The sequence below is a fragment of the Cervus elaphus genome, chromosome 10, assembly GCF_910594005.1.
Source record: "Cervus elaphus chromosome 10, mCerEla1.1, whole genome shotgun sequence".
Lineage (NCBI taxonomy): Eukaryota > Metazoa > Chordata > Mammalia > Artiodactyla > Cervidae > Cervus > Cervus elaphus.
The window spans coordinates 52,223,060-52,242,908 of NC_057824.1; the positions used below are offsets into that span (position 1 = coordinate 52,223,060).

General features: G+C 46.6%; 1 protein-coding gene across 3 annotated transcripts in view; it reads left to right on the forward strand.

The window, feature by feature from the left end:
• Positions 1 to 19,849, forward strand: part of RNF216 (ring finger protein 216) — a 113,666-nt gene that overhangs the window by 79,982 nt on the left and 13,835 nt on the right. For all 3 annotated transcript variants that reach the window (XM_043915363.1, XM_043915364.1, XM_043915365.1), the window contains 2 exons: positions 12,033 to 12,130; positions 18,074 to 18,296. In XM_043915363.1, the coding sequence (XP_043771298.1) occupies positions 12,033 to 12,130; positions 18,074 to 18,296 (321 nt within the window). The remainder of the gene's footprint in view (positions 1 to 12,032; positions 12,131 to 18,073; positions 18,297 to 19,849) is intronic.

Consider the following 19,849-nt stretch of genomic DNA (forward strand, 5'->3'; position numbering starts at 1 on the left):
ATGGGTTTTGAGTTTTGTGAGAAACCCTGTTAATGAGAACTGACTAAAGATGTCCTGGTCAGAGAAGCTTGTCGTCTGGTAAAACTAGAAGACATGTGAACTTTTCTCCTTCCCTCTGGTATCTAAAGACCAGTGTTGGTCTGTGTAGGCTGGAAGCTCCACCCCCAGGGAGACTGAACACAAAGTCGGGGGGTTGGCCTGGTATCCCCGCAGCCCCTCGCACCTGTCTCTGGGGACAGAGGGTAACACTGGCCATACAGTGTTGGCCCAGTAGGCAAGGATTATCTGGCTGGTAAAGGGCCGTAAGGTCATGCCAGGGCAGATTTCATAATCATGACCACTTTTGAGAAGAATTTCCCCCAGCTGCCTCTTTTTATCTTCCATACTGAAATAGTGGCAGGAGCTAATCAGAATACCTTTAAAGCCTCCAAGATAGTTAACATCCCAGCCTGCGGTGCTCTGTCCTCCAGGGCTCACCCTGGAGATTGACCTTCAGATGAGTCTATTTTTATGTGAGACCCAGTTCTAAAATTCTTCGTTATCTAGTCTTCAACTCCTTAACCATAGAAGGGGAGAAAGGAGGAGTATGTGGGGGCAGTCATAGAAACAGCAGTAAGGGGAAAAAACCACCTGGCCAAAACAAACGTGAGGACTCGAAGGGCCCAGCACCGCTTGGGTAGGGTAGGGACGGCTGTGGTAGACGCCTGTGGCTTTGCTGGTAGCAGCTCAAAGCGACTGGCATACACTGAGACCATAATGTGAGTTACCGACAAAAGGGTGAATTGTGTCCTCTTCACTCTTAAGAAGTTCATCCCAAATGGTTAAAAAGTGAAAATGGCACTTTTCATTCATGTTGCTGCAAATAGCATTATTTCATTCTTTCTATGGCTGAGTAGTAGTCCATTGTATATATATGTGTGTGTAGCACTTCTTCTTTATCCGCCCATCTATCAGCGGACATTTAGGTTGCTTCCGTGTCTTGGCTTTTGTGAATAATGCTGCTATGAACCTCGGGGGTGTGTGTATCTTTTCAAATTAAAAGTTTTTGTCTTTTCTGGATATATGCCCAAGAGTGAGATTTCTGGATCATACTATAACTTTTTTTTTTTTTAAGTTTTTTGAGAAACCCCCATCCTGTTCTCCATAGAGACTGTATCAATTTACCTTCCCTCCAACAGTGTAGGAAGGTTCCCTTTTGTCCACACCCTCTCCACCATTTATTTGTAGACTTTTTGATGATGCTCATTCTGACCAGTGTGAGGTGATACCTCATTGTAATTTTGATCTGCATTTCTCTAATAGTTGGTGATGTTGAGCATCTTTTCATGTGCCTGTTGGTCATCTGTCTTTGGTAACTTTTAGAGTTGCACTTCTCCCTTCACATATCTTTAACCCATTTTTATATCAGATTTCTTATTTTTTTTACTTCCCAATTTTTGCCAGTTCTCTGTACATTCTAGATATTCATCTGCTTTCAGTTTTAAGTGTTCCAGATATCTTCTCCTAGTCAGTCACGCATCTGTTACCCTGTCTGCGTGTCTTCCTTAGGATAAAACTGCTCAGTTCACTCGGTTTGCCTTTGTAGTGTGCACTTCGGGGGATGTGTTTAAGAAACCCTCTCCTCACGAAAGAGCATGCATTTGTCTGCATTCTCTTCTGTTAGGTTTAACATCTGAGAAGGTGTGGTTTCTAGTCAGTCTTCCCTGTCTTAGAGAGCCTGACTGACCTGTCCAGCACAGCCGTCAGTCCAGGCCTCTTTGGGGGTGACTGTTCGTTTTATTCTAATTGTATTCAGCTCATGGGCTCCTCTGCTAGGGTGTGAACCTCTGTGGGGTGGGAAGGAGGGGGCGGGACAGGCTCAGGGAGCAGCCAAGCCGCCTTCAGAAGACACGGGCCACTGCCAGGGGCCTGCAGGGCCTCCCTCTTTGGAAGCTTTTGCTCCTCGGGTGGAAGGCCGGGGTCAGAGACCTTTGTAAGCCTTCCTGTCCAGTATCCACCAAGGGTGTTGTGAGCCCTGAGTCCTGCCCCTGGTCTGGGACCACTGCCGGCTGTACAGAGTACCCCCTGGAACCGCACCCACCTTAGACTCAGCCCTTCCACTGGGCGGCCTGCTCCTGAGGCCCCTGCTTCCTCTTGTGCTCAGACCTTCCGGCGGCGCCTCTGCCTGGTCTTGAACCCCAGCTGCATACACCTCCCTGCCTGCTAGCTGGACCAGACACGGGGGAGAGGTGCCCAGGTGGCCTTCATTCCTGCTCAGGCCTGTGTGGTGGGGCCTGGTTCCTCTGCTTTTCTGGCTTACAGTGCGTCTGTAAGTCATTCTCCGAAGAAACTTCTTGGTGTTTGAGTGGATGAATGACTGACTGAATCCTAAGTTGATGGCTTTCAGATTCTTTTGACTGTGACTTACAGTAGGATTATATTTTACCATAAAATCGATGCATACATAAATACGTATATGTAAAACCTAAGCAGTAGTTTTACGAAATAAATACCTGGCATACGGAGTGCACTCTCATATCTTTTCTGTTCTAGTTTTTTTTTGTTTTTTTTTAATCCACTTACTGTGTTTTACTAAAATAATTTCGGGACCCACCAGTGGATTCTAGCCCGTGGCTGTATGCCTCATGGCCGTGAGGAGCCGGTCCCCAGACTGGCCGTGTGTCTCACATCTGCTGTGAGCACAGCCCTCGCGCAGGGCCCAGGCACAGCCTCTGCCCTCTCGCCCCTCGAAAAGCTGTGATGAGGCCCGAGAGGCCTGGGGCCCAGGCGGAGGTGCGGCTCCAAGACCTGTGAGCTTGCCAGGGGAGGGGGACAGTGGAGGGGGTTTGAGGACTTCACTCACATAAGTCCTTCAGAGAACCCTCTTTAACCTGTTTACTCTGGGTGCGCGCCAGAGTCCTTATCACTATCTCACAGGCCCCAGACACCCTGCCCTTCTTTCAGCTCACTGGCCTTTCCAGCTCCCTCCTTGCTGTTCCCATGGCCTGGAATTCCTTCCCCCAGACATCACAAAGCCTACTTTCTCTTCTCTCTTAGGTCTTTGCTTAAATACACCTTCTCAGAGAAGCCTTCCCCCACCACCCACTTCCAAATTATGAACAGTATCCCTCTCTGCAACCCAGCACTGTATTTTCCTCCTATATATATGTGTGTATATATATATATACATATATATGTATGTTTTCCTCCTATATAATATATGTATTTATCTATAGTCTTGTCTCACTGTATGTTTTACTTATATGACATATGGTGACCTTTCCCTCAGTAACTTCTGGAAAGATGGGCGACTTGGCATTTGTCCATTTTATTCTCCATTACCGAGAGCAGTCATCAGAGTATATTAGCACACACCTGCTGGCATTGCCATGGGTGTTGCTTATATTGTCCCCATGGTTCTGTTAAGTGGACATTCTAGAGAAAGTCATTTGAATAACTATTAATACTATGAGGAAATTGGTATTTTTGTGGCTATTTCAATAAAGGTAAAATTAGACTTCTATTATTCCTGGACCCCTGGGAATAATTTACATTTACATTACATCCCACTGTTCTTAGAAGTCCTGGCTGCCTAATGTGGTAAAAAGCAGGCAGCCATGGCCTTTCCCAGTCAGTGTTTCCATGTCACCCTCTCCTAGGGAAGATCCCCTGGAGAAGAAATTGGCAACCCCACTTCAGTATTCTTGTCTGGAAAATTCCACGAACAGAGGAGCTTGGTGGATTACCATCCACGGGGTTGCAGAGTGGGACCAAACGGAGCACCCCCCAGCGCTCCGAGCCCAGGCAGCCCAGCGCTCTGTAAGTCTCCGTGCCTTTACTGCCTCCTGCCCCTAGGGGGCGGCAGCAGCCCAGAAGCCAGATATGAACCGGCATGTTCTGATTTGTCACCTGATCTTGGTGAATCCGAAGAAGAGGGGTGTTTGGCTTCCTTCTAAGCTGCAGGAATGAGATTTGGAGATTTCTTTTTTTAGAATCTCCTCCTGTGCATAGAAGTGGTAGGGTGTGCATCCAGTGCACACATTTTTTTAAATTCCCATAGTTTTGTGTGTGTGTCCATCAAAAAACAAGAACACTGTGGAATCTTCCCCAGAGAGGCCCATTCTGCAGTAATGTTGCCCAGAGCTGTTGCCTGGCCACTCCCAAATTTTAATTTCTACATTCAAAAATCGAAAGGTTCTTCTGTCTCAGATTATTTAATTTGAAGGATAGAGAGATATCTCCTAGAAGAGCTTGGCTTCTTGTAGAGGCATGATGTAATCCAATAATTACAAGACATAACCAAAAGAATTAATGTTTGAATTTTGTTCAGCCTTAAGAAAAGTAGGCCCAGGCAGGCTGGATTTGTCTCGTTGGGGTGAGGGGTGGGCAGGAGGAACCTGTGATCTGACCTTCCAGACTCCCTGGGAAGAGCCTGACTGACTGTGATTTTGAGTCCTAACCCCTCTAAACTAGAGTCTCTCACAGGCAGTGTACTTGGTGAAGCTCCTTTCATTGGGAATGAAGAGAGATCCATTTCCAGATATTGAAGCTACAGGAGAAAATTCACCAAGAATATCTTATTTTAAATACATGCAGTACTTTTCTCAAGCACCTTCTGCAGGCATTTGGCCATTAACTTCTTGGTAATAACCTATATTCTTGGTGATAACCTGTCTGTAAATTTTGTGCATTAGGTTGGGGAAGGGTTTTAAGGAGCAAAGAAAGGAATGCAGTGGAAAAGGCATAACTCATATCCTTAAGGCATAAACTTTAATGGACTAACTTGAAGTTGTCCCACATGTAACTTGACTTTGTCATAAAACCATTGCGATATTTTGTGTAATTTTAAAGAAAAAGGTGTGATAGGGTTCTTTTGGGAAGGGATCAGTTTACTTGGAGGTTTCTTGTGCCTTTTCCCAGATAAAATGCAGAAGCCCCTAGAACAGGGTAGGGCTAAGCTACGTTTGTAACTCTTTATGGAGAGGAATGTGCTTTGTCTTGCCCGCCATCATCTCTGTAATTTTTCATCCATTCAGCCCCTTGTGTGTGTCAGACCTAGTGCAAGGCCCTAGAAATCCGAAGATAATTGAGACATAGTATGGAAGATTATAGGCTCCTTTCAGTCAGGAATTTTTGCTGGTTTAGTCACCAGTGTATCCCCATGTGGCACATAGCAGGCACTCAGGGGATAACATTTTTTGAATAGATGAACCCTCCACTCCAAGCCTGTCTGTAGCGATTAGCAGGGCATAGACTATGCCTTCGAGGAGTGCCTGGCCCCTTGGAGATGTGATGTAATCAGATAATCACGAGGAACTATTGAAGGTGCTGTAATAGCGTTGGAGCCAAGGGCTCTGGGAGTGCAGAGAAAAAGTACCAGCTTCTGACCGAGTCAGTTGGGTTTCCCAGAACCCCTAGTATTTGAAATGAGAGCTGATGAGTAGGTGTTGCCAGCAGAGAAAGGATACCTCGGCAGAGCTTTGCAAGGCTGAAGTGTCGGGCGTGGAGCCCTGGCAGGAGGCCAGCGTGCTAGCCTGAGCGCTGGCTCGGAACAGGTGCGCCCTGGACAGCTGCTTGTCCAAGCATCTCTCGTGCACCGGCCTGCCCCCCTCCTCCTGCAGATGCCCCTTGGCTGTGAGCTGCAGCGCTGCCTCTGCACACATCCCCGCACTCCTGCCCCTCACCTGGCTTTAGTTCCCCTGGATGTTCCTTGTCTTCTGACAGAGTGGACATTTTGTCTGTTTGGTGGTCTACCCCCCACCGCCCAGAATGTAGACTCTAGGAGGGCAGGGACTTCATTTGTTCACCAGTGGATTGCTGAGAACAGTTCCTGGTCCACGTGGCAGATCTCAGGCGAAGGAGGGGAGAGGGAGGTGTCCTCACCCCTCTCGGTGCAGATTGCTCCAGAGCAGTGTTGGTGATGGTCGTGATCTCAGCCATGTCACCAGCAGGTCTTTGTGTATCCTGGTCCTGGCCACCTTTGGGAAAGTGAGCGGCAGGTATTTGCAAGGAAAGGCCCTGGGGCTAGTTGAGGGAAGGACCAGGTCATTGGTAGTTGGTTCTGGTGTGGAAGGCTCATGTGTGTACATCTAATAGGAATCTAAAGACACACTTTCAGACATGCAACTGGAGGAAAGTGGCAGGAGCAGCTACTTCCTCACATGTGTCTAGTCCGGGATTGCTCTGTGGTTCACGGATTCCTATCATTATTATTAAGAAACCGTCCTCAGGTTTACTCCTAGTCTGTCCTACCCCTTCATGGGTCCTTCCCAGCTCTCCCAGAAACGGGGGCAGCAGGCATCCTGTGCAGCTGCAGCTGGGTGTCCACAGCTCAGTGCCCTGATGCCCAGGGTCCTACGTGGCCTCGCTGGCCCTTCCTCTGTGGTTTCCCCACATAAGACATCCATTGTAACCTCAGGGCTTGTCTCATACCCTCGTGCCCTTGGGTTTCCAGTGAACAATGACCTGCTCTTGCTTGCAGCGCCATGCCAGGAAGCGGTGAGTAGAGTGGGAAGTATAAGTGGATTTGAGCAGACTTGAATCCACAGCTTTACAACCCTATAAACAAGGTGATTTGCCTCTCGGAGCCTTCCTTTTCTCATTTACTTAACAACAACAACAACAAAAAAAAAACCAGATATTGGCCAAGTGGTATGGCTATGAAGACTGAATAAAATGTGTATGTGAACAGCCTGTACCAGAAGATGTATAAGTCTGAAACCTTGAGTGGGATATGAGTACGAGACGCTTTTTAAAGATGCTCCCTACCATATAGATGACATTTCAATGAGAAACGCATCTAAAGAGCCAAAGCTGAAAAAAAAAATCTCCTTTTAAAGTCAAGTCCCTTTCTGAAATCATGTAGGGAAACTGGCCCTCTTATTCCTGACCAAAAGTGATAGGCATGTAGCCATTTGCCAGTCGCAGGTCAGCCTCACTGCTGCCGGCTCATTGCTGGCCCCGCTGGGTTCAGGAACAAAGTTGTGGAGGGCTGTGGAAGAAGTTAGGCCCAGAACTGAATCCAGACTCTAGGCTTGTTCTCCAAGTTGTTTATAGGGCCCTTGTTCTGTGTGTGTGTTGGGGGGGGGGGGGGGGTGGTCCCTGCAAGGTACTGCCACCTAGCAAGGCATCCCTCCCTCCGCCATGAGCAGCCAGAATGGTCTTTTAAAAACGTAAATTAGATCATTGCACTTCCCACCCATCGGCCTGGCTTTCCAAATGCCTCCCTCCTGCTTGAGCGGCTGCACCAGGATTGAGCACTGTCCGCTCTCAGCTCTCCCCCTTGGGCTCCAGCCAATACCAGCTCCCTCTGCCCTGCAGATGAGACAGGCCATCCCCCGCCCCCATGCCAGAGGCCTCACCCCTCCTCCTCCCTCTGCCTAGAGCACCCTTCCCCCAAATCCAGCTCACTCTGCTCATCCCTGAGGGCTCAGCTTCAACACCGCATCCTCAGAGGCTTTCCTGGTCCCTGGGCTGATTCTTAAGTCTCCTGCTTTACAGCACCCAGTGCTTTTCCTCTGAAATATTCCTACCACAGCTGTAGCTATATATCCTGTTCGTTTAATGTTTTCTTCACCAGAACATAAACCCCAAGAAGTCTTGACTCGCTTATTGCTATATCCCCAGCATCTGATAGAGCCCTTGACAAATATAAAAATTCAGCAAATGTTGAGAGTGAATAAATAACCTAGTCTAAAATTGAACTTGTGTTCTCGCCTCTGCCTCCCACCCTCGCTCAGATCTGCTTCTCCTTCGGTAACACTTGATCCAAGTCCATGTTTCCAGCACCCAGTCCCGCAGACTCTTCCGGTCCTGCTTAACTGTCTTCCTGCTTCTTGTCTCAACCTCTTCAGTCTGTCAGAGCTTCTGGAAACGCAAGCCCAGTCAGATTGCCGCCCTGTCGAGTTCCCTTCTTCCATGACTGTCCGATCTCTAGAGCAGTAGATGTATGACTTTGTGATTGCTGTCTCTATTGGGGAAAAAAAAAAATGTATCCAGCAGAATTCCCCCCGGAGTGTGTGTTTATTTACTTATAAGTTATGTGTTTGTACTACTGTTGTAACGTACATTGCAAAATATACACAAATACAGAAAGTTTTAAAGAGTAGGATGAAATAAATACTTTTAAATAATTTTAGTTTAAAAAATTTTTTATTTAATGATATTAAAACCTTTTGTGCTCATTAAAATGTTAGCACATTGAGTATGTTTGATAGTTGAAATGTTTGAGAGTCTGATTCTGCTCTTTTTTTTTTTTTTGGCCGTGCCGTGCAGCTTCTGGGGATCTTAGTTCCCTGACCAGAGATTGAACCCATGGCCTCAGAAGTGAAAGCCTGGGGTCCTAACCACTGGACCACCAGGGAAGTCCCTGGTTGTACATTCTACATACTTCAATGGCTGTTGTAGCTGGGAGAGGCGCTTCACTAAAAGATGTGAATCCAGACAGGATGCTGGCTGCCTGTGTGTTCTCATCACTCATGACACTGGTTTTATTCAGTCCCATGAAGGTGCCAGCTCCTCAGAGAATCCCTGTCTGACTTAGCCCCTACTCTGCTGCCTCTCGTGTGCCTGTGTGTGTGCACACGCACACACGTGTACACTGTTACACTTCCCTCCACTGCACTGTGCTTGGTTTGCTCATGTATCTAACCTCCTCAGCACCCTTACCATAGAGAAAGTAGAACTTCTCACATTCCCTTAGTGACAGGAAGGAAAGCCCACTGATTGTGCCTGAGCTTTGACTTGGCCAAGCTTTATTGATTCCCAGGGGTTCTAGCATCCATCTCATTGTCGGTTTTTCTGTCTTACTGTGAAACTCTTAGTGATTCGGCTAGTATCCATGAGTCATTTGGGTCTTGAGGTGGAAAGAACCAGTGACTCTGACAACTGGAAGACACATGTGGCCTGAATGCCCACAGCCCTGTGGCTTCTAGAGTATGCTAAGCATTTGTGAATGGTCACATGCCTGGGCCTCATCTTTTATTTAAGAGTTCTGAGGATTTACAGCCCCGTCATTTTTTGAGTACCTGAGATGGCAGAGCAGAGACCTGGAATTCAGAGATTCTATTTGAATTGGCCACAGCCCCATGCCCCATATCTTAGGCCTGCGATGTCTCTCCCCAGGAGAGTAAGTCTGGAAGCTTCCCTGGAGGAATGATTCAGAAGTAAGGGAGCAGCTTATACTCTGTTCCGCTTCTGAGACAAAGCTGGAGTCAGGCAGGTAAGATGCAGAGTGACAAGGAGCCCAGCGACTTCAGAGCAGACCTGGGGGCATGGCGAGCAGAGCGCTGAGTCTGGTGACTTGGACCCTTGTCACCCTTGGTCTCCTCTCAGGTTCTCTGCCAGCAGCAGGAGGCCCTGCTTCGTGTAGATGATGACCTGGGACATCATCCGCTAGCCTTTGAGGAAGCTGTTCCTGTGAAGAAATGTCAGCTCCCTGACAGGGTCATCTGAAACTAAACGTGATCTTCTGCCTTATCCATTAAACATTTAAGCAGCAGAAAATGGATGAAGAGAAGCCATCAAGTGCTTTCTTTATAGTGCAAAGTTAAGACCTTAATGAATAGGCAGACCACCTTGAGGCATCTTGAGCGCTAAAGGGCAGCATAAAAACTTAACCAGAAATCTCTCTGATACCATGAGGAATACAGACTGGTTGCTGCTCCTTAATGAGGTAACCAGTATGTGCATGCCTTCCTCATCAAAAAGGAAGGAGCTGACTTCTGTGTGTATTTGGGATGGTGATGAATTTAGCTGCTTCCTCCTGCTCTGAAAATGCACAAGGGTGATGGAGAGCCTCCTGATTAAACTTGAGAGCCAGGATGTGCACGTCCCATGTGTTTTGAAGTTCCTTGTCAGCTGTGTACTCTGCCTTTCAAATGGTCCTTGGGACTTTCATTAACCTTACTTTGAAGAATTGACTGTCTTCATGTTAGAAGTGTTCCAGAACATTCCTTCTAATACTGTTTAAGCACTCTTGCATTTAGGAACAAAGCCTAGCTGTACTTGAGAGGAGAGGATTCCCTCTTAGTAAAATGCCCACTGTGCTTAGAAGAGAGGGTATGTTGTGAAGAAACAACAGAGAAAGCTCCAAACGTGAAATCCACCCAGCCTGCTCTTTGCTTGTCTGTTTTAATTGTGGGTTTCTAGTCTCTTCAAAAGACATTTCATTTTATTCGTTGGGACCGCTGATCCCTTCAGCGAGAAGTACATGCCTGAAAATCCACACGTGGACCCACGGGAGAGCCACTGTGACGTTGGAAGTGAGCAGTGGCTTCACGGTGACCCCTCACTCACAGCTGACTCGGCTTGACCGGCTCAGCTTACTGTTGTGGGCCTGTGCCTCACCTAGAAGACGGGTTCTTCCCTATGCAGAAGGTCCCATGATTAATAACTGGGTCACCAGGAGTGCTGGAAAGCACTCTCTCGATGCTCTGTATTATTTTCGAGCTGTTACGCCTGGTGGATGGCTAGGTTGGTATTGTTTTGAAGGTTAGGGCCAGATACCAGCTCATCTGTTCTCCAGCTGTTGTCTATCCTCCAGTTTCCTAGAATAGTCAGGCACAAGGTCTTTTAAAAATGAGTTTTGTGCTGCTTTATGTTTGGGTGTATAATAGTGAAGTCACTGCTGACTTAGCTTCTGTTTGCTGACAGATGTAGGCAGTAGACCAGACAGCATCAGGACCTTTTGGAAGCAACGGCATTTAACAGACAATCTCTGACCAGCTCCTCTCAACCCTATCCCCACCCCATCCCATTGATTGAAGCCTTTTATGAACAAGACTTATTCAGGTTCGCGGTTCCTCATGCAGTCATTCTGTTTATCTTTTAAAATTTTATATTTTAATTAGGTAGTGCATTTATGTAATATATGATACAAGGAGCCTACAGCCCGCTTTCCAGCCACTCCGGATAATCAGTACTACCAATTCTTGGGTATCCTTTCAGGTTGATTTTTGTATATCACTGTATTCTCCCACCACCACCTTTTTTGATGTAGAAATGCTACTACACAGAATCATCTTTTAAAATCAGCAACCTGCTTGTCTTACTTCCGTGCTTGACACCTTTTGATGCCTCCTAGCACTCTTAGGATAAAAGTCAGACCAATAATCATGTCCTACAAAGCCTCACACGGACAGGCTTCAGTGGGCCTCGCCAAGCCTATTTTCAGTATCTGCAGTCCAGCTACAGGGACCAAACTTACCCAACTTCCTCTGCCACCGTCTTTTTCTTACTGTTCCTCTGTCTGGAATGCTATTCTCCTTTTGCTTTCTTTGACTCATCTTCCTAATCTCAGACTCTACTTCCTCAAGCCTTCACTGGCCCCCAGGCCAAACAAAGCTGATAACACAATCTTTTCCTTCATTGTACTTATTAGGGTGGTGATTTCCATTTATGGAAATTACATCGGATTCAAGTTTCTTTAAATTCTTGTTGTTGATGTGAGATGGTTTCCAGCATATATGAGAATATTTTGTAAACTGTGAAGGGTCCTGGAATAAAAAGTAACACTTTTTAAAATTTATATTTATAAATGAAGTTAAGCTGTGGAGGATGATAGCCATGTTTTTTGAGTGAGGGGTGGCTGAGGGGACGTTAATTTAACGACCCCTAGTGATCCTAATCTAGAGTGTCCTTCGGTTCAGTTTAACACAAGTGGTCTCTGCCAGACCAGTGCTGGAATAGTGGGTGGAACCAGCCCTCAAACAGCTCATAGCATTTTAATTTTAAAAGCCCAAGACCACATGAATCTATCCTCTGTGGTTTTTTCAGGTGACTCTTGGAATTTTTAGAAAGCCTTATACAAATTGGGTGATGGGAACAGTGCTTTATTTTGATCTAAAGAGCAGAAAATTTCCCCATGGTTCCTTCTAACGATTCTTACTTCTTCTGTTGAGATGTCTTAAGAAATATCCCTGCTGAAAGAGAGAGCGATCCTCCAAAAGAATTCAAGCCAAGTAAAGCTTATTTCACATTCCCTGTTGTTGAACGGAAACTTATATAGTGTCTCTTCACCAAGAGCTGTCTTTGTGTCTCTCCTTTATCCCCAGGAAACCTGTAGGAAGTGTCAAGGACTCTGGAAAGAGCACAATGGCCTCACTTGTGAGGAGCTGGCTGAAAAAGATGACATCAAGTACCGAACGTCTATGTGAGTAACATGAATTGGGGAGCCTACTGACTGATTTTCAACTCCCCCAGTAACCTGTCTTTTGGGCGGGGCATGGCGGGCAGTAAATGCTGTGTGAAAAAACAAGCTCTCGAGCTCCTTCAGTCTAGAATAAGGTCAAGGAAACAACCTAACCCCATTACGACCTCTGGGATGCAACATACTGCCGTCAGTGAGAACCATTACTGTGTAGCGCTCCTTATGTGTCTGGGCCTTTACAGACACTGACTCTTCAAGTGCCTTGGCTTACATAATACAGACGTCTATTTCTCTCTCATAATAGTCCAGCCCTGCCAGGCAGATAGGGCACATCTGTCCTGTGAGGTCATTCGAAAACCTCACTCTCTTTATCTCATCACTTCGTAGCTCCCTAGAGGAGTGTTCTCACCTCTGTGGTTGTGACTAAGCGCAACCATATTTGCGCTCCAGCCTGTAGGAAAGGAGAGAGACCAGAGACATTATTTCTGCTCACACCCTACTGGTCTAGACTGAGCCACGTGGTCAGAGCGGCCCAAGGCAGTCTCCATCTGTAGTCTCTAGCTGGCTGATTTTTTGGTCCAACTTAAATTTGAAGGGTAAGGAGTGGGTTTTGTAACCAAGAAAATGGAGTGGGAAATGGCCATCTAGGGTGGTTAACAGTCTCCAAGTCTCCACCAGAGATGGGTACTGTTATCCTTATTTCACGAATGACAACACCTGAAGCACAGAGAGCCCCAGTAAACGTGCTTATACAGCGGTTACTGGCAGAGCAGGAACTGGAATCTGGGCAAGGAGCTCCCCGGCTTTGCTGTCTGCCACAAGGTTAGTAGGTAGAATAATGTTTCTCAGAAGTGTCCCATGTCTCCCTAATTTGTGGAATCTGTAAACCTGTGGATATGTTACCTTACATGGCAAAAGAGACTTTCCAAATGTAAGGTTATTGAACTTGAAATTGAGAAGAATATCCTGAATTATCCAGGGGACTGGATACAGTTCTTTGAGGTTATAGGACTGAGGTTCCCATTTTCTCAGCAGCAGTGAACCGAAGGTTATTCTCTGCTTCTGGAAGCTCTCACACTCCTTGCCTCATGGCCTTCTTCCTCTGTCTTTGAAGCCAGCCAAGGGTGGTGGAATTCTTCTCATGTCTCTCTGATTCCTTTGTCCATCTTTCCATCTTTGTCTGACCAGAGATAAGCTTACTCTGCTCTTAAGGAGTCATATGATCAGATTGGGGTTACCTGTAGTCAAGAGCCTGGAGCAAATTTTTTAATCTTTCTGTGCCTAGAAATTTCCTTATCTCTTGACCAGTGCAAGTTCGATGCATGAAGCAAACACCCAAAGCCAGTGCTCTGGGACAACCCAGAGGGATAGGACGGGGTGGGGACGAAGGTGGGAGGGGGTTCAGGATGGGGGAACACATGTATACCTGTGCCCGATTCATGTTGATGTGTGGATAAAACCACTACAGTATTATAAAGTAATTATCCTCCAATTAAATTAATTTTAAAAATTTTCTTATCTGTAGGGTATAGAGCATAATCATATCTACTTGTAGAGTTGTGCAGATTAAAGCATCCATGATGGTTCTTGCCACATGATGTTTTCTATAACTATTAGCTCTTTGTTGTTGTATTTTAACTAGAAGGCCCTGATTTATAAATGTGACAAAGTACATAAACAGACAACTTCATGCATTCAAGGCCTGCTCACACCTGGTTGTATGTATTCTGCTTGCACTTGGTGATAGAGTTTTGCCCAGCTCAATAAACTGATTCTTGATGGCCCCCTGATCGGGCATTTGAACTACTCCAAGACTCAGTCACAGACCCAGAGATGTTTCTTAAAAGAGTTGGTTACTTTTTTTTTTTTTTGGTCCCACTATGTGGCTTTCAGGATCTTAGTTCCCCAACCAGTGATCACCCTGGCTTCTGCAGTAAAAGTACCAAGTCCTAACCGCTGGACCACCAGAGAATTCCCAGAGTTGGTTACTTTTTGAAAGCACAGCCCCCATTCTGACTCTCCTGTCAATTCCTGCGACCAGCTCCATTCAGCCTGTTAGTCTGCGGTAGACACTTGGAACATAGCTTGGAAGGCTTCTCTTGGTTTAGTTCCTGCTTAAACCTGGCCTTTTGTCTCAGCAGTAAATGGATCAGAATCACAAATCCAGATGTGATACATGTTAATTCCAAAATGCAGAAAGGTCTCCCAAATGTCTGACTTCTTTCTTCATGGTGGGAATACAAAATACAGCAGTGTGTAGTTAGCTTTGGGGGGAATAATAGTTTGATATATACACACCTGACCTCCAAACTACCAGAGATTCATAGAAATTAGAGATATCTGTATTTTTAAGGGATTTATCTCCCATATTATGGCACGCATACACCATATTAATGTATACTAGAGTGCCTGCTGCTTCCTGTTCCCTGGGTTCTAGTTGCATGTCATTAGAATGGTGGTCCAGTGTGTTATCTGTTGGGTGACAGATGATCAAGGTCCTTGCCAACTGCTTCTATGTTCTCGGCTTATTGGACAGAAAGTAAAAGGCTTTTCCAGATCAATAGCTGTATACCCAGTTGCCAGAGGTTCTGTTTGTTTGTTCTGGTGACATCTGGAACAGCAGCTGCGGTGAGAGCTAGCATCTGATCAGGCCTGTGGGGGTGCATTCTCCAGGACCCATTCCTCAGTACAGACCAGTCAGAGGAGTAAAGGAGATATGTTGGGAATCAGCAGCCCTGCGTCTTTGAAGCTTTTGATGGTGGCGCCAGTCTCAGAGATGCTCACAGGAACCTGGTGTCACTGTTGGTGGGGAGAGGGGGCTCCAGGGGCTTCTGCTTCTCTGCTGCCTGCCCCACATAGCTGTTACGCCATGGACCAGAGAGCCAAGGAACCCCCAGTAGCCTACTGTCAGAAGTAAGAAACAGCAGGGTACACGCAGGGCGTAACGAGCAGGTTGTTGCTGAATCATAAGATACAGCATAATAAGTGGTGGGAGATGAGGCAGGTGTCCCAGCAAAACTTGTACAAAAGTGTTGGTAGCAGCACTGTTGGTGTTAGCCAGAAGAAGGAAACAGCCCCAGTGTCCACCAGCTGATGAACAGTCAACCAAGTGTATTGTAGTCATAGAGTATTATTCAGCCATAGAAAGGGAGTGAAGATACTTGGCTGCACCATGGATGAGCTTTCGAAACAGGCTAAGTGGAAGAAGCCAGTCTCAGAAGGCCGCATCTTACGTGATTCCATGTATATAAAATACTCATAGGAACATGAATATTTGCCTCTGTGCAAAATTGGCCAACCCACTAGAGACAGAAAGCACATTAACGGTTGCAATGGAAAGGGGGTTGGGGAGAGTGACTGCTCCATAGGTCCCGAGCTTGCTTGGGGGATGATGAAAGTGTTCTAGAACCAGATAAGGGTGATGGGTGTACAACACTGGGAATACACTGGATATCCCTGAATTGTATACCTTAAACTGGATAAAATGGTTAATTTTTTGTGTCATGTCTTCACCAAAAAAATATATACACATGCTCATGAAGGAAAGCCATTTAAGATTTCAAATAGCATGTGCCACAAGAAATAGACAGTGCCCAGAAGGTGCTCCCAGTGTACTTCAGTAGTGGTGAGAACAGATAAGCAAGGGATCACGGACTCTGGATTGGTTGTGCCAAGCGGGGGCAGTGGGCCTTCCTGTTTGGACACAAGGTCAGCACACACAGCTGCAGCTCAAGCCTCACTTCCTTTCCTGCAAACGATCACATCCTGTGGGCCTGTTTGCTTCCTGCCTCGTTTAGAATTGACTCGCCAAATCGCCCTCCTCCCGAAAAAGCCAACTGTGATTTCTCCCCAGTGCCATTTTGCACTTTCACATCACTGGATAGGTGGTCACCACACCCCTTAAGGGCAGTCCTTTCTTGGGACAGGGTCATTCTGGCTGCATCCAGCACTGTTGTTTTGCAGAAACGGACTTGAATAGATATTCCTGCAGTGTGAACAGCTGTTTGAACATTACAGCAGTGTTGAGTTGTATGTGTTCTTTATATTCCTCCATCCATTTGGAACTGCCATGACTGCCCCCACCACACCCAGTGTTACCTCACACTGGCGACTCACAGCGTGGTGAACAAGCAGGCCTGTGCTTTCTTCCTGGAAAGGACAGTGTTCTCGGGAGCCCCTGCTCCCCACCCTGCAGCTGAGGGGCTGCCCAGGTAGGAAGTGAGCTGGCCCCCGGCCCCGGCCCCGGCCCCAGAGTGCCGCAACCTCCAGCCCCCGGCCCCGGCCCCCAGAGTGCCGCAGCCCCCGGCCAGCCCTCGGTCTCCAGGGTGTGCTTACAGCAGGCTCCTGCTGTGGGGAGAGTCACAGTTGTGTTGTGGCCACAGCTTTTCAGACGGCAGACCCTTTCATCAGAACCTTGTGAGTCTTACTGTGGAGGATTGAGAAATGTGTTCACAGTTGCTGAGCTCACTGAAATCGTGAACATGTATACAGTGTTGACAGTAATAAACTTATTTTTTTAAAACCTTGTCCCCTTGACCTTGTTTCCTGTTCAGCAAAACTGAGAACTCATTTGTTCTTCCGTAACTTGAACTGGATTTAAATTCTTTTCAAGCCAGAGTTCTGCCTTCATTTTGGACCATTCAGAAATTAGACCTCAGTGAATAGCAGCCAGTTTCCTAATGCATTTTTCTATCTTTTAAACACATGATCTGGCTTTTGAGGAGCATATCACAATAGTCTTCTGAACATCAGTGTTTAAAAACACTTGCCTGAAAAAAAAAACAAACACACACTTGCCTGCCCCACACTCACCTGGCTACTCCTCCTTATTAGCAGAAAAACGGGGAGTAGTGGAAGGAACAAGGCTGCATCGTCTCAGCTCTAGGAGGGAGAGTGTGGATCAGAGCTCATCCCCAGACAGTTATAGTCCTTGCACTGAGGCCGTTCCCTGGTTGGAGAGGAGAGATGTGCTCGAGCAGCAGGATGAGTCCTTCAGGGCTGTGCACCCTTGGGCTCCTTCGTGCTCGTCTTGATCTCAGCAGGGACAGCTGGGTCCAGCTGGGACAGATCTCATGCCGGCTGGGTAGAGGCAGCACAACCTCAGCCCTCTACCTTCAGGAATTGAGCGCAGCAGAGGAAGACAGACACATGAGCGTTACAGGCAGAGTTGGCACATGTTATTTCAGAGTTAGGAACAGCGCCGTTAAAAGTAACTGATTCAGCATTGCCGCTATTGAAAAAGAGCCGAGACCTGCCATTTTGACTGTAGGTATCAATTAAAGTGCCTCTGGAAGCAAGTAGCCTCCCCGCAAGCTTCCCATTGGCCAGGATTGAGTCATATGCATGCCCATCGCCTAGCTGCAAGGGACCTGGGAATGTAGGATTCCAACAGGCCAGTTTGTCAGAGGAGGCAGGCTCTGCCAACAGGAAGAAGTCCTAAAGTGGCTATCCGCTGGCCCCCAGGTGTGTCTGCCCTGGCCCTATGTCAGGTATTTAAAAATATAAGGTGTGTATAACTAAGGTTTACTGGCTCTCCATTATCCAGCTTTGTGTATATAAAAAACATTCTTTAGGAAGACCCTGAGTTTTTTTTCCTATTTTAGGCCTGTTAGGGACTCCTATAACAAACAGAGTAATCATTTTCTAAACCCCTGGTGCCAGGCACTGTGACCCAGGGTGCCTTGTATCTTATCTGTAATCCTCTTTCAAAGCACTATGAAAACGAGGAAACTGAGTCTCCAGGCAGTTAAATGATTTACTCAGGGTCATCGAACTGAAAAAGCGAAGCCAGTTTTGAGACTCCAAAACATAGATTCTTTTCACCCTTTGAATGTCACTAGAAGAACCAAGCAGTCATTATCTGTGAAAAGAAACACTTGAACAGCCATAATATTTTTCTTTCATCTTCGTTGCTATCTCCAGTCATGTTTTCTTTATTTCTTTAAGTGAAGAAAAAATGACTGCCGCCCGCATTAGGAAATGCCACAAGTGTGGGACCGGCCTCATCAAGTCCGAAGGCTGCAACCGCATGTCCTGCCGCTGCGGGGCCCAGATGTGCTACCTCTGTCGCGTGTCCATCAGTGGCTACGACCACTTCTGCCAGCACCCTCGCTCCCCAGGAGCCCCCTGCCAGGAGTGTTCCCGATGCTCTCTCTGGACCGACCCCACTGTAAGTGAACGCATGGCTTCCTTTCACTTTGTAGGGGGCAAGTATCAACATGCCTGGTACATTGTGACCCATGAGAGAGAGGGCACTGCACACTGATGGCAACACACGAAAGCTGAGAAAGTAGCTAAAGCCACTCTGCGGAGAGCAGCGTCGCCCTGTGGTTTATAAGAGAAGTCTTTTAATCCTTTAGGGTATGAAATTGTGTATGCCATTCAAAATATTTTTGAGCATAGAAAAGTAAGGCATGTCTTACATGTATCTGTGTAAAGCCAGCCAAATGCTGATACCCAAACCTCTCAGAGGTAACCCTGAAAAAGAAAGCAACAGGTTTATCTCACTTGAATATAAATAAAACATCACCAAATAGAAACCATGACCATGTTCCAGATGTTCAGAAATGGTTCAGTATTAATAGCTATTCATAATAGTTTACTATATGATACCTTTGGATGATAAAAAGACAAATGCAGTCAGCCCTTCATATCTACAGGTTCTGCATCTATGGATTCAACCAACCATGTATCGAAAATATTCAAGGGAAAAAAATTTCCAGAAAGTTCTAAAAAGCAAAATTTGTATTTGCCACATGCCAGCAACTATTTATATAGTATTTACCTTGTATAAAGTGCTTCCCTGATAGCTCAGTTGGTAAAGAATCCACCTGCAATGCAGGAGACCCTGGTTCGATTCCTGGGTTGGAAAGATCTGCTGGAGAAGGGATAGGATACCCACTCCAGTATACTTGGGCTTCCCTTGTGGCTCAGCTGGGTCAAGAATCTGCCTGCAATGCGGGAGACCTGGGTTCAGTCCCTGGGTTGAGAAGGTCCCCTGGAGAAGGGAAAGGCTACTCACTCCGGTATTCTGACCTGGAGAATTCCATGGACTGTATAGTCCATGGGGTCTCGAAGAGTCGGACACAACTGAGCAACTTTCACTTCACACTTGTGTCCAGAGTCACCTAGAAGTTTACTGCAATTCTTATGTAAATTCAGTAGGATTTTTTTTTATCAAAAAATTACCTATAATTTTGAAAATGAGACTTAATTTTTACTATGAAGCTGCACCAGTCAAAGTCATGTAGACTAATGCAGGAATAGGCAGATAGAGCAAAGGGAGACAGCAGAGACAGGAACAGCCCCTTAAGAATTTGAAGTGATAAAATTTTCATTCAGATCCCTAGAGAAATGATAGATTCATCCGTTCTTTCATTTGTAACTCCTCGGTGTTCTAGGACTAGTCTTCATGGAGTTTACAGTCTTACTAAGTTTAAGACAAAAGCCCTTTCTGTGGTTGGTGCAGTGCAGGAAGAATAGAGTGATGTGGTGGAGAGGGACAGGAGCCGGAGCGGGAAGTCATCTCAGCAGACCTCTCTGGGAGGCGTCGTTTGCAGTGAGGCCTGCAGGCAGGCCAAAGAAGTCAAACAAATTCAGCCTGTTTGTGGAACAGAAAAGGGTGGTGTGGCTTGCAGGTGGTGAACGAGGGGAGGGAGGTGAGGGAGGTGGGCGCTGAAGCAGCCGGCGGGTCTCACCGAGTGGCTGGGGGGAGCTGTCGCA